At 48.1% G+C, this 15,553-nt stretch overlaps 1 protein-coding gene across 1 annotated transcript; it reads left to right on the top strand.

Annotated features, from left to right (window-relative positions):
* Positions 1 to 11,018: 11,018 nt before the first annotated feature.
* Positions 11,019 to 15,322, top strand: LOC133885232 (linoleate 9S-lipoxygenase 2-like). The gene is made up of 9 exons (XM_062324909.1): positions 11,019 to 11,490; positions 11,590 to 11,876; positions 11,991 to 12,228; positions 12,312 to 12,659; positions 12,766 to 12,851; positions 12,972 to 13,061; positions 13,178 to 13,479; positions 13,981 to 14,244; positions 14,373 to 15,322. Exons 1-9 carry the CDS (start codon positions 11,325 to 11,327, stop codon positions 15,139 to 15,141), a joined length of 2,550 nt encoding a protein of 849 aa, XP_062180893.1. The 5' UTR covers positions 11,019 to 11,324; the 3' UTR covers positions 15,142 to 15,322.
* Positions 15,323 to 15,553: the final 231 nt, after the last annotated feature.

Raw genomic sequence — 15,553 nt, 5'->3', positions numbered from 1 at the left:
TCTTGTTAACTTGGAGATCAAGTCCAACCTTTTGGATGAAATCAAATAAGCTCAGAAAGGTGATAAGAGCATGGCCCGAATTAGAGACAAGATGAAGGAAGGAAAGGCAACATGTTTTTCTAAGGACATGTGTGGTGCTACTCCGTGAGTGAAGATGTTGAAGATTATCAAGACGAGGTTGTGACGTTCTAGGCACGTGTTGTAACACCCAAAAATTCAATATTTGCAATAATTTAAAATTTTGCTAGAAATTTAATCTAGTGTTGCAACTTAGTTCAATAGGAAATTAATTTCTAAATTTAACCTGGACTAAGAGAAATTGTTTGATTGCATTCATGCTGTTATAGATGCAATAAGGTTTTATTGGGTGGAAAGAGTTTGCAAAATTTCGCTAGGATTCACCGCTTTAAAACCTCTTTTGAAATTTGTTGAAAATTCAAATTGGAAAAAGAATTTCTAAAAGAAGAATGCTCTCGGGCCGAATTCTCCTTTTCCTCGGCCCAAACCCCCCCCCCCCCCCTCCTCCCCTCTTCTTTCCTCCCGCGTGGGCCGCCGGCCTCCCTTTCCCCGTGCCGGCCCGCAGGCCGAGCAGGCCTGCAGGAGTTCCCAAGCCATCGCCCCGCTCTCGCTACCGCGTGGGACCCGCCGAGCCCCGAGCCGAAGCCAGCCGCCAAGCCGCGTGCCGAATCGAGCCTTCGGCTCTCCTTCTTCCACCTCCGTCCGCCCGCCTCCCTGCTTACCGCTGCCGCCGCCGTTTTCAATTACGGCCTCCCCATTCATCTCCCCGCCCCGAGTCGCCTCCGCCACATGCACGTGCCCCTCCCCCTCCTTTTCCCCTTCATTTAAAACCATTTTGGTGCTTAATTCAGTGCAGAAACCGCCGGCCGTTAAGGCCATGGCCGCCGCTCCTTTCCCCTTCAAATTCCGGCCACTCCGGCCACCACCTCCTCTATTTAAGCCTCCCTCTACCATCCCGGCAAGATTCCGCACACCACACGCCCGCTCAAACCTCGTGTTTCCGCTCGGAATGCCTCTGCCGCCCATCTTCTTCTTCGGCTCCGGTGAGACGCACCACTGCCATCTCTCTTCGCATGTGCGCCATCTCCGACTGAACTAATTCCCTCCTCGTCTTTGCAGGACCATCCAGAGCCGATTTCGCGATCCGCCGTTGTCGTTCGAGCGCCGGAGCTTCCTTTCCATCGCTGCACCGACCGCCGCCGCCGCCGCACTGACCGCCGCCGTCGCCCTCATCATCGCCCGGTCTCCCCGACGCCCCTCCGACCATCCTTTAGCTCGAGGTGAGTTCGCCAGACTTCCCTCACTCCCTTCCGCCACTCGTCGGAGCAGCCCGGCCGCCGAAGCCCCGATCCGGCCAACTCCGGCCGCACTCTAGCTACCCCGCCGCCGTCGGCCGCTGTTCGCGCTACTGTACCGAACCCAGAACAACCTCCGCCGTTGATCTCCCTTCTACGGCCAGGATTAAAACCTCTTCATTTTTGAAGTTCGGTCTAGCGTGGACTCATGGACCGGCCATCCGGCCCTGGTCCATGGGCTCATGAACCCATTCCACATTCTTTTCTAATAGAAGAATAAACCAATAATATTTATGACATCATAAATCCATTTTTTCAGTGTAAAAACAATTCGGATTTTCTCTGATAATAAGGAAAATTTGCAGAAACACCCCTGGAACTTCAAACGCTCATAACTTTTTGCTCGTAGCTCCGATTTAGGTGATCTTTGCGCTCATATTCTCATAGCGATGTGTAGATTATGTTTATAGGGTTTTCCCTAGTTTTAGGTCTGTTTGGTGTACTGTTATTATGAATGATTGTGTGCTCGTATAGACGATTCAGTCCAGGAGTTCGGAAACTTTCAGGAAGAAGATTTTGAAGGACCTGTGCATCACTTCGACGAAGGCAAGTGTCTTGACATGTTGTGAACCCAGTTTTTTTACATAAAGATAGTCTTTATCAAATATGCATGCTGTTTTACAAAATGGGTAGTATAGCAAATACTAGTGTTAGTTGTAGGTGTTTTATCCTTAGAATAACATCATGTTTATGCTTAGCCATGCTTTTAGATGAACATGTAGCGTGTAGGTGATGAATCGTGAGTTGAACTAAAAATTGATATAGGAAGTATGTTAGGAAAACTGATGTTGTTAAGGGAGTTAACAACAAAGATAATTAGGGTTTTGGGCAAGAAAGGGCTACTTTTCCCAGCATGGTTGGTTGTTTGGAAATGTTGGTAATCTACCCTTATAGGGTTATTGGCGGTCTTGCCCAGACCATTTTAAGGACCGGTTCATAGAGCAACCATCCATGGCAAATAGAACAACCACGAGACCAATATGGTACGGCTTGGCCTAGTAATTAGATGTTCTCCCAGTGTTGTATGAGCCAATTGGATGTGTAGATAAGGAATGGTTACTTTCCGATTATACCTGGCACAAGAGGGGGCTTCTGGGGTGGAGGGTTACTCCACTTATGTACGGCGGTGAAACCTCAGTGGGCAAGTGCATACTGGGAGACTCTTTGGAAAAGCCTCGTAGTGATCTCTTGGCGCACACCCCAGAAGTGTGTAAGGTACCAGCAGGTACCGGCAACAGAGAAGATCATGACTCGTGGGTAAAGTGTACAAACTCTGCAGAGTGTCAAACTGAATATTCATCCGTGCTCACGATTATGAGCAGCATGGACCCTCACATGATTAGTCGGGTGGTTGATTTTCTTGGATTGGGAATTGGGTTGAATTATCAGAGGTTAAAGAATATCTTTGGTACATCTTTCCCGTTTAAAATAAATTTTTTTTTCCATAGTTTAGGGATAAAAATCGGCTTTTATGCAAATGAAACCCTAGAGAATAGGAAACCTTGATTCAAGCCACCATATCAAATTTATTTTCCCCCACTTGTTGAGTATTGAAAATACTCACGCTTGTTGTTTCAGAAGGTAAAACTTTTGAAGAATTTCCTGAGGACGACTTCCCTGAAGATGATGCTGAGTTCTAGGCTTGTGGAACTCCCGGTCAGCTGCCTGTTGGCTTGGAGCTGCGCCGTTCTTTTTCCGCTGTGGTGTTTTTTCTTTCTTTAGACCCGTGTGTCGTTATTTTGTAATAATTAGCGTTGTACTAAGAAGCACTGTGTCTGTTACACTAATGAAGTCGCTATATGTATGAATAAACTGATCCTAGCATACATATAGTTTACATCTGGTTTTGGTCTTAAAACCGGGTATGACAGAAGTGGTATCAGAGCCATGTTGACTGTAGGTCGTAAGCCTAGCTAGAAATGGTCGCGTAATAAGGATTAATTTATAAAAACTATATTTGCAAAATCTTCGTTTACCCTTGAGCTTCATTCTACTGCTTTATTGAAAATGTTTTACTGATTCTCTCTTATTTCCAAACTGTAGATGGCCCGCATCAAGAAGACTGCCCGCAAGACCACTGGCGGCTATGTTCCTCCCCATGCCCCGGCCACCTTTGCACCCAACGCCTCTGCTGGACCCAGCCGTGGAGTCACTATTCCTAAGAATGAAAGCAAGAAGTTGTACCATTCCAAGGGATTCGAAGCAGGGAAGGCACTAATGATACTAGTGGAAATGCTACAACGTCTGGGGTACACCAGGGCGCCTGTCTACCACGGTCTTCGTCAGATTCATCCAGGACGTGAGGAGTGGACGGTGGAGGTATGCATCTACGGTTCTCCAGAAGGCGACGACAACTATGAGATCGTGGGCATCCACAAAGCAATGGTTGTCCGTGCAAGCTTCGAAGCAGGGATCCGAGACGCAGCAAGGCAGGCACTGGCTCGTGTCTGTGAGCGCCACAGGAGCACTCTGAGGGGGACTTCCTACGACTACTTCCCTTGTCGGGAATGTGGAAGCGGGACATCAAGGTGAAGGCAACCACCCACGAGCATAGCGGTGTGGCTCGAGAGCATGTGCTGTTGACCACCACACTGCATGGGGACTTGGATGAAGCTTTGGACAAGCTTTAGGACACCCGCAAGCGCCTTCGTGATGCCGAAGCACAGATCAGGGAGCTGCAGAAGAGCCTCAATGGGATGTCCAGCTCTTCTGACTCAGAGGACCAGTCCGTTCACTCGCCCTCTCCCAAGAGGCCACGCTGTAGTGATCCTTCTAGCGAGGAGTCTTCGGAGGACGACGACCAGTCAACTACCAAACCATCTGTCGGGTCGCAAGCTTAGGAGACCACCTGGAGCCAGTTTAATAAGTTGTCTAGATCGTTTGTGTTGTCTAGTCCTTGTGTGGTCGTGTCTGTTTTGTGATCAATGTTATGAGTTGGATCTTTGCGTGATTGTTGATGTAAGATGGATGCTCTTTCTCCATGTTGCATCAGTTATCTTATAATATAATAAATAGTTGGGAGTCTTTTGCTCTTGTTCTTTCTGTCTCAGTCATATCTTGTCATCTTTGCTTTTTCCCTCTGTTCTCCGCTCATACCTTGGCAACCAGCAGATGGTGAACACCAGGAGAAACCCCCGCGCCGACAACAACAATATCAACAACAACCAACAACTGCCGCATCCTCCTCCACCACCTCAGTTCAACATGTAGCAAATGATGGCCATGCAAACGCAAATCCGGCAGGGACTAGCTCAGACTATGGCAAATATGCAGCAGGCCCCCGTGCACATGCAAGCTCCTCCTCCTCCACCGCAGAATAGGTTGGGAGAGTTTATGAGAACCAAACCCCCAGTGTTCTCACAGGTTGTGGAACCAATGGATGCTGACGACTGATTGAAAGCCACGGAGAAGAAACTCTGGATAGCTCAGTGCAACGACAGGGAAAAGGTCTTGTTTGCTTCACATCAACTTTCCGGACCAGCGGCAGACTGGTGGGACGCATATGTCAATGCCCATGAAGACGCACAAGCCATTACATGGGCGGAGTTTTGGACTAGTTTCCGCATTCACCATATACCAGCTGGGGCAATGAAACTCAAAAAGAAGGAATTTCATGAGCTTAAACAAGGAGTTATGTCTGTGAGTGAATATGTGGCAAAGTTCACACAACTATCAAGGTATGCCCCCGAGGATGTCGATACGGATGAGAAAAGGCAGGAGCACTTCCTAGCGGGCCTGAATGATGGTATCCAATATGCATTGCTTCCCCAAGACTTTGCAAGCTTCCAGGCTATGGTGAATCAAGCCCTGGTGGTGGAACACAAACACCGCCAGATGGATCATAAGAGAAAAATGTCTTCTCAAGGTCAAGGCTCAAGCAGTCACTCCCGACCCCGCTATAACCCACCTCAACAAGGACCCATGTTCCGCCAACAGAACCAACACCAAAATTAGAACCAGCATCAGAACCAGAACAAGCTACAGATGCAAGCTCAGCGCTCAAACTTCCAAGCCCCTCATCAGACCCAACCCCCGGCGCCTCAATAGAAGTTTGGCGATCAGGCACCTTCCACCGAAAAGGCATGTTTCGTCTGTGGTGAAGTAGGGCATTATGCCAATAAATGCCCGAGGAAGAAACCCAACAACCCTCCCGTGCAGTATGGCAATGGGAATGCTCTAAAGCAAGGACAGCATCAAGCTCCAGGCCGCAATGGGAACCCGGCACCAGCTCCAACCAACCGGGCTCAACAGAACTACGCACGTGGGCGAATCAACCATATCACTGCTGAAGAAGTCCAAGAAGCACAAGATGTGGTGCTTGGTATGTTCCTTGTCAACTCAAACCCAGCATCAGTTTTATTTGATTCAGGAGCATCGCATTCATTCATCACTACAAGATATGTTGCAAAGTATAATCTGCCAATTGTGCATATGAAGCAGCAATGATTATTAGCTCTCCTGGAGGAGAGATGAGGGCAAAGTATATATGCTCAAAGCTAAGCCTTTATATATGGGGGGGTAGACTTCTTAGCCAACCTTGTAGTTCTGGAATCCAATGGAATTGATGTTATTTTGGATATGGACTGGCTAGCGAAATATAAGGGGATCATAGACTGCTTCAGAAGAGCAGTTCAACTGACTAACAGAGAAGGCACGCAGGTCGAGTTTGTTGCAACTATACCCTCGGCAGAGGAATGCTCACTAAATCAAATGAAGGGTATTCCTATAGAAGAAATCAATGTGGTGAACGAGTTCCCGGACGTTTTTCCCGATGATCTTCCAGGTATGCTGCCAGATCGTGAAATAGAATTTGTGATTGAGTTAGTGCCAGGAACTGCACCTATATATAAGAGACCTTATAGAATGGATGCCAATCAGCTGGCAGAGCTCAAGGAGCAAATCCAAGAGCTGTTAGACAAAGGGTTTATCCACCCTAGTTCTTCGCCCTGGGGAGCTCCGGTCATCTTTGTACTAAAGAAAGATGGAACGCAAAGGATGTGCATAGACTATCGGTCTCTCAATGAAGTAACTATCAAGAACAAATACCCACTGCCTCACATTGATGGTCTGTTTGATCAGTTGAAAGGAGCGTGTATTTTCTCCAAGATTGCTCTTCGGTCCAGATACCACCAGTTGAAGATTCGCGCTTTGGATATTCCAAAGACCGTGTTCATTACCCGATATGGCCTTTATGAGTTCACGGTAATGTCTTTTGACTTGACAAATGCACCAGCATACTTCATGTACCTAATGAATAAGGTCTTCATGGAGTTTCTGGACAAGTTTGTCATGATGTTTATTGATGATATCCTGATCTTCTCCAAGGACGAGGAAGAACACGAGGAACACTTAAGGATGGTATTAAAGAAACTTAGAGAGAACCAGCTTTATGCCAAATTGAGTAAGTGTGAGTTCTAGTTGATAGAAGTACCCTTCCTTGGTCATATTATTTCATCAGGAGGTGTGTCCGTAGATCCATCCAAGGTAAGGGATGTTCTAAACTGGAAAACCCCGCAGAACGTTTTGGAGATCCGCAGTTTCTTGGGTTTAGCAGGGTATTACCGCCGATTTATAGAAGGTTTTTCCAAGATAGCGAAACCAATGACAGAACTACTAGGAAAAGGAGCAAAATTCAAATGGACAGCCGCTCGAGAAGCCAGTTTCAATGAGTTGAAGAAAAAGTTGACCACCGCGCTGGTTCTCATTATGCCAGATACCTAAAAGTCATTCTCTGTGTATTGTGATGCGTCTCGACAAGGGTTGGGATGTGTGCTTATATAGGAAGGTCATGTGGTAGCATATGCATCTAGGCAGTTGAGGAAACATGAGGACAATTATCCGACCCACGATTTGGAATTAGCTGCAGTGGTTCACGCCCTAAAGATTTGGAGGCACTACCTCATTGGCAACCGATGTGAAATATATACGGATCATAAAAGCCTAAAATATATTTTTTACCCAACCGGATCTTAATCTGCGCCCTAAAGATCAACACGCTGGAGTATTTTGTACAAGGAAGAAGTGGCTTGGTCTAGCTCAAGTGTACACGTCAGATGGTCCAATGATGGAGCTGGTGAACAAGCCAGAACATCCGGTGTTCGCAGAAGGTTTGAGTTGGGAACCCACAGCTAGTTTTTGAAGGATGTACATGCCGGATGGTCCGGTGAGTACAATGCTATTTACACCAAATCATCCGGCATATACAGTAAAGCTAAATCGTTGGGGCAAGGGCTAGTCCATGGGGTTGAGGCTATAAATACCCCTGCACTCGGTGATTCAAAGGTGTAGCAGTGTACTGGAGTCCAGAGGAAGCTCATACATACTTGTGAAAACATCCACACCCTAGTGCTTACAGTGGTCATCAAAGAAAATTAAGCACAAGATTAGTTAGTGATTAGTGTTATAGGCCTAGAGAGAGTTAGTGCCAGGTGTTGCTACCTAGAGTGAGGATCAAAGAGTGATCCTACATTGTACCAAGTGGTACGTCAACACCTTAGAGTCTTGGTCACTCGCTGGCACCTTGGGTCATTGGTGGCTCAAGCTTGTTAACCCTCCGACTTGGTGTGGAGTGGTGCCAAGAAGCTTGTACAGGGACGCGGAGATTGTTGCCTTGGTGGCTCAAGCTCTAAAGTGAAGATAGCGGCAAGTGACTGGAAGAGAGGCTTGATGTGAGCCTTGTCTTTGTGGCTCCAGAGCCGTGACCGGAAGAGTCTTGGCGACCGGGAGCATATCCTTGGTGGAGCTCCAACGTGAACTAGTTGTGGTATTTATACCATCGATACCACGGGATAAAAGTTCCTTATGCCAAGTTTGCTCTATCTATCCTATTTACATTTTCGCATTTACATACTTGAAATTTACCTTCATCGATATGTTGTAATCTCTTTTGAGCAGTATAGTAGACACACTAGATAAACCTAGAGCACATTTAGATAGAAATTAAAATAGGTTTATCTTGTGAAGTATTTAGAGCCACTTAGGTTTTTAAGTGTCCTAATTCACCACCCCCTCTTAGGACATCACCGATCCAGCAGGTTGGCATGCTCATCATGTTGACCAGGCTTATCATGTTAGTGTGGTTCTTCAAAAGGATGTGGGTTGCCATTGTTTGGTGGAAACTCATCCTCCTCCAGGACAAAGTGATATGCAAACTCATGGTTAAGAATTTAGACTTGCATCATGCAAGATCTTCCAACTCCTCTCATCTGAGTGCCCTGTGTGATGACAAAATTTTTAGGAACCAATTCAACATCCTTAAAAAAGCATTGAACAAGGACATAAGCTTTATTGCGTGCATTGGAATGCCAATGAATAGCTTCCCAAAACAAGCATAGACTTGATCAAGATGAACCAACCAATCTTATGAACTGACGAGTTTCTAAGATTAAGGGCTTTGTCATGCTCCACAAAATGGAACAACACTCCATCTATCACATGATCATTGCTACTAAGATCGATTTCTTTCTGGAATGCATCCTCAACTAATAAAGCCCAATTCCAAAGGGATGGGGGAAGCTATACTGGTCCTAGAGGCACAACTCCTCTTGCAAATAGTGTCTTCCTTGATGACTGAAGTTGTTGTACTCATCAGGATGCAGCACGTCTCCTTCATCTTCAGCAATTACGAACTACTCATGGGCATGGACCAGGTTACTAGAGAACGAGACCAAGGTTCGAGCAATATGCTCCTCACCACCATCCTCCATGACCATCTTTGGTCATCGGTTTGATGGAGAAATTAGCCATGGATTTTGGGGAGGAGCTTCGATCAGTGGGTTTTTTTACTATGGATGGGGGAGATGACGGGGAGTCCAAGAGTTCGAGAGGGTGAGGGGTTTTCTCTAACTGAGACGACTGTGTAGTTGCACGAATAGGGGAATGATCGCATGACACTAGGGGAGTGGTTTTGCCCAATGAAAGAGGTGGGTCCAGAAGCCTTGCCTGGGAGAATGGTTTTTTGTTTCCAGTTAAATTGTTTTCTGCCTTTTTGAATGAAGCATTGGAAACTCTTATGACCATAGTTAAAGTAGCACTTGCATCTTAGCATGGTTGTGCAATCCCTTATCAAATATCCCAGGCTTAAGTATCTGAAGTAGGAGCAATCCAGCATAGGATTTCTAATAGAGATGTGACTAGGAAGACGTCCAGACCGGGGGGGTGACATCCTGTCAAATTCTTCCCCATTCGAGTGCACCTTCTCATAGGCCGCCTTCTCATGGGAAGGAGTTAATGAGCGGGAGAGTGTCTACTACCAAGGGAGCCAAAATCTTTTGCTTGAGAGGTTGACCAATGAGGGAGCTCTTTTCAAACTTCCGATTAGCCTTGCTATGGGGCCCAACACCTAGCTGATTAGAAGGCAACCCAAGGAAGTTGATGCTAAGCGCCTTATTAAGATGAGAGAAAACTAAATTGATTGGCACTAAGGCTGTGTTAGTGGTGCTAAGCAGGACTTGAGGGCTGGAGGATTAAGTGACAGCAAAGGGGATAGAACACTCCCAATCTCAATCGATTGAGGAGGAGACAAGGTAGGGAGAGATTTCTCTCTAGGTGGAGATTGAAATACCCTTGGGGGGTAAGAGACTTTCTTGAGACTTCTTGATTTCCTCCTAGTAATTACAGGCCATTGTCTTGCTTCCTCTTCTTCCCAAAGGAAAAATTATTTACGCCAATTGGCACCACCATCTCTCCAAAGATAAAATAAACACCAAAATACTTTGTTGTGATCCTTTTGAGTGAGCAGAGGAAAACACAAACAACTTTGGAAGCAACTGAGAAATGGAAATGTCTGTTCGACTCCACAGTCACATGAAAACCAGCAGGGGTGCCCAAGAACCGAGTGAAGAGCATGACTATCAGAGGATTTTGAAAGCCTGAACGTGTAGCGAGAGAAAACCGTAAGCAAGAAGAAGCAGCCATTAAGGGAGGAAGAGGGATGGTGTACTGAGGACTTGACGCACACCAAGACTTTCGCTTGAAATTTCTTGCCTAGTGTAAGATCCAAATCCTCCGACAACACGACAGAGCGTCTCCCATCTCCGTACGCACGATTCTAGCTACTAGACTCCAAATCCAGAAAGAAGAGGGGAGAGTGTGTTGAGGGAGGTGATGTGGGTGCTGGAGTAGGCGTCGGATGTTGAGGGAGAGGTGGCACAGGAGGCAGGGCTTGGCGAGGGGCAGGAGCGGAGACGAGAACTTTGAAATTCGTGAAAAAATTCTCTCCTGCCTTGTTCTTAGATCTTGGCTTTCAATATCTCTTGACAAGACCTAAGTGAAGACCAAGTGACTTCACTGGACTAAATCTGCATAAAAAGGCGCAAAATTGGGTGTCGAAATTGGACAGGATTACATCTTTCCAATCTAGACCGGTTCGATGGACACGGCAACATAGGCTGCAGAGGTGCACATGAAGCCTCTGCACACTGCACCAAGACCTGTCAAAAACTCTCTGAAAAGTCTAGTGACACTGAGCCGATGCCTAAGTAATCTTTTCCACATTCAAAGACTGTCCGAAAAGTCCAGCGATCACTATCCTCAGCACGGTTACTTTCAAGCTTAGTAACTGTGCTAGTGACACCCTAGAAGTAGTTACTCCCCACAGAAAGATACCTGAAGCTACGAGCATCTTAACTGCCAACAGGAGAGAGCTGGATCGATTTGGCCTTTAATTTGTGCTTCCCCCTCAAGAAAGAGCATCAGATGCAAGGGGTGAGGCCAAAGTCTGGCACACATTCTCCATCCCCTTTCTGCTTTCCTTGCTCCAGCAACCCAGCCCATTACATTCCAATGATGCCCTCCCTTGCATGCCCGCACACTCCAGGAATCCCCACCGGGATGTATTTAACCACATGGGGTTAGCCCCTCGTTTGCATCAGGGATCAAGAAAGGTTTCAGGTGGATCATATTAGACTACCTGATCGAGGTGTTGAGCTGTTGCTGGTGCTTGATCGACCGATGCAAATGCCCTTCTGTCCCAAGCTGTGGGACCGGAACCCGACTCCAGCGCCGAAGAACCACGTCGCCATCAATGGCACGGTGGTGGTCTCCTGCCACTTCGGGCTGTCGGTGCCGGGAAAGACGACCACCCTCCGGTTGTACAGCAGCACGCAGATCGATCACAGTACGTTCTTGCTAGCTTCCATCAGTATTCAGTGACGCACTTCCACTACCTCTGATTTCACCACTCGTGTCTAAAACTTTTGTTTGTGCGCAACTGCAGACTCGGGGAAGGGGAGGCTGAGCTTGGAAGCGCCGCTGCGGGGCGGCAAGAAGACGAAGCACGGCCCCGGGAAGACGAGCACGATGACGTACCAGGTGACGTTCTTCGTCGACACCGAGTTCGGAACGCCGGGCGCCGTCGTTGTCAAGAACGGCAAGAATGACCAGTTCTTCCTCCGGCACGTGCAGCTGGAGCTCGCCGAGGACCGGAGCATCCACTTCGAGTGCAACTCGTGGGTGTACCCTTCCAAGAAAACCAACACCGACCGCGTCTTCTTCATCAACACGGTGGGAAACTGAGCAGGAATCCAACTGAGCTTAAGTTTTTGGGTGAACTGATCGGATGCGCGTACAATAATTCACAGCGTGGAACTGATCATCGAGCTTACCTGCTGATGGCAGAGTTACCTGCCGGACAAAACCCCGGAGGCGCTGCGGCAGCTGCGGGAGGAGGAGCTGCGGACCCTGAAAGGGAACGGTCGCGGAGAGCGCAAGGACTGGGAGCGCATCTACGACTACGACTTCTACAACGACCTCGGCAACCCCGACAAGGAGGATCACGCCCGGCCGGTGCTCGGCGGTACCACCACGTACCCCTACCCGCGTCGCTGCCGCACCGGTCGAGCCCTCAGCAAGACAGGTACAACCATAGCACCTCCATTCCTCCATGGCACAGCCATGTTCAATCCGACTGAAACTTACAATTCTTGCAACGAATCGAAGATGGCATGACGGAGACGCGCAAGCACCTGATCAACCTGGACTTCTACATCCCACCGGACGAGCGGTTCAACCCGACGAAGTTGGCCGAGGTACTGACGCTGGCGGTGCAGGCGGTGACGCACTTCGTGATCCCGGAGGCGAAGGCGCTGTTCCAGGGGGACATCAACAACTTCAAGTCCATTGAGCAGCTGAAGAAGGACATGTACAGCAAGCCGCCACAGACGGCCGTGGAGGGCGTTGTGATGGACAGGCTCAAGTCCTCCGTGCCGTCGCAGAAGACCTACAAGCAGGTGTCCAAGATGGTCAAGGAGACGCCCGTCAAGTTCCCCGTCCCACAAGTCATCGAGCGTATGTGAAATGACACTGACCGATAGAAATAACATGCTGAAAACAAGAACAATCTTGGTTTGTTTCTTGAATCAATTTGAGGTTTGGTATATCTTGGATGGTGCAGATGATCAAGAGGCTTGGAGGACCGACGAGGAATTTGCAAGGGAGATGCTCGCGGGGCTCAACCCGGTTGTGATCAGGAGATTGGAAGTAAACAACAGCCATCTTCATTGAAAATTTCAAATTTGTTTGGCCCCAAACGTTTGTTTGCATGCCTACAAGTGGATGATACGATAGTAACTTGTTCTTCGCATCTTATTCCCACACCAGGTGTTTCCACCGGTTGGTACTGGAGGGAAGCAGAGCGCAATTACCGTGGCGCATATCATGGGTCAACTTGAAGGCCTAACTGCCGATATGGTTAGAGTAACCCTATTCCTCAAACATTCAGAAAACTATTATGTTCATATTTCCTTCTAGGGAACACATTGGAAGCATCCACTGTCCCTCTTTTTTACTTGCACATTGAACTACAGGCAATAGATCAGAAGAGGCTATATATTCTGGACCATCATGACTATCTGATGCCGTACCTGAGGCGCATCAACACACTGGGGGTGTGCATCTACGCCTCGCGGACGCTGCTCTTCCTGAAGAACGATGGGACCCTGAAACCTGTTGTGATAGAGCTGAGCCTTCCTAGTGACGGCACGGGCGACGGAGAGATCAGTAGGATCTTCCTCCCAGACAGACAGGGGACTGAAGCACATCTGTGGCAGCTTGCTAAGGCCCATGTTTCTGTTAATGATTCAGGCTACCATCAGCTAATTAGCCACTGGTGAGTAAACATCACAAGATTTAGTGATCAGTATAAACCTGAAAGATTGCATATTGCAAATGAGTCGTCTGCACCTTACTGCTTTTTCTTCAGTTGGCATGATGGTCGACAACTTTAGTTCATTCTCTTCTCTTTTTTGAAATATTTACATCATTATTTTTTGAAATCCTAAGTACGTATTGCGAAATGAGGAATCAATGCCATAACTAATTAATTAGTCCCGATAAAAATAATGCCTAGCTAATTAATAATTCTTACTGATCTAGTATATTGTTTCTTTGGTAAATACTAAATAGTATGAGTAGAAGTTATGGCGTCTTTAGTGGTTCAGATGAAAGTTTCAGTATTCAGATGAAAACATCTTCTTTTGTGATCAAAATTTTCTATTTGAGTTCAAGAAGCAAGGTCTTCCTCTGTTCCTAAAACTCTAAGCTGAAATTCTGGTTCCGAAACCAAAAAAGTTCATATCACCATCTTCTTGATGTATATATGCATCAACAGGCTGTTCACGCATGCGGCGGTGGAGCCATTCATCATCGCGACGAAGAGGCAGCTGAGCGCGATGCACCCGATCCACAAGCTCCTGGAACCACACTTCAAGGACAATATGCAGATCAACACCTTGGCCAGGAGCATCCTTCTGAGTGCAGGTGGGCTCCTTGAGAGGACCATGTACCAGGGTAAGTACGCCATGGAGATGTCTTCGGCCATCTATGGGGAATGGAGGTTCACTGAGCAGTCCCTGCCAAATGAACTCATCAAGAGGTACTGCTACAAATTAATTTGTTGTTAATCACATGAAAATTTGGAATTACCATGAGACACCATTAATTGTTCTTCAACATTGCCTTGATGCAAATGCAATGCACCTGTTGATTGGTGCGTATTTGCAGGGGGATGGCGTCCAAGGATCCCAACGGCGGCGTGTCCCTGCACATCGAGGACTACCCGTACGCCGTGGACGGCCTGGACATCTGGCGCGCCATCGAGGGGTGGGTGCAGAGCTATTGCGCCCACGTGTATCACTCGGACGCGGCGGTGTCCGGCGACGCGGAGCTGCAGGAGTGGTGGAACGACGTCCGCCGCGTGGGCCACGGCGACCGGCAGGGCGACCGTGCGTGCTGGCTGGAGCTCGACACCGTGGCCCACCTCGCGGAGACGCTGTCCACGCTCATCTGGATTGCGTCGGCACTCCACGCCGCCGTCAACTTCGGCCAGTACGGTTACGCGGGGTTCATGCCTAACCGGCCAACCCGGTGCCGGCGGTTCGTGCCGCTGCCGGGTTCGCCGGAGATGGCGCAGCTGGAGGCCGACCCGGAGAAATTCTTTCTGGAGATGGTGCCGGACCGGTTCACTTCCACACTGGGGCTTGCGCTCATCGAGGTGCTGTCGAACCACACCTCCGACGAGCTGTACCTGGGCCAGCGCGCCACGGCGGCGTGGACGGACGACGGCGAGGTGCTGCAGCTGCTAGACCGGTTCCGGGAGGACCTCCGGCAGGTGGAGAAGCGGGTGGCGGAGAGGAACAGGAACCCGAGGCTCAAGAACCGGAGGGGCCCAGCAAAGGTGCCGTACATGCTGCTGTTCCCGGACGTCGGCAACGTCGGCGGCCAGGAGAAGGGGATCACCGGCAAAGGGATACCCAACAGCGTCTCCATATGATCCGGTCGAACTACGTCTAAGTATATATGCATAAGCGAATTTTTCTTTCTTTTGGTTGTTGGGTGTTCAATTGTTGGAGAGACGATTTTCATTGTTGGATTGGGTTTGTGCATATTCATTATTGAAAGCGTTGCGATGGATTGGTTTGAATCAAATTTGAATTTGTCGAGTGGGTCTCTAATTTGATTGATGTAAATAAACATAAATAACTGCTGAGGTCAGGAGCAAATCATTTGCTTTAAGTTCTCCAGATTTATGAAATAATTCGTGAAACTTAATTTCTAATTTGCCGGTGCCCAACCCCCGACCACACGATGACGAACCATTACAGATTTTTGCCAATTGTACATTGCGTTGATGCACATCATAGCCCTACACCACTAGTGTGGACCCTCGCCGATGCCGCCGCCTC

Source organism: Phragmites australis, chromosome 11, assembly GCF_958298935.1.
Source record: "Phragmites australis chromosome 11, lpPhrAust1.1, whole genome shotgun sequence".
NCBI classification, from domain to species: domain Eukaryota; kingdom Viridiplantae; phylum Streptophyta; class Magnoliopsida; order Poales; family Poaceae; genus Phragmites; species Phragmites australis.
Note: the sequence above shows the minus strand (reverse complement) of the source record. Positions and strands in the feature narration are given on the sequence as shown.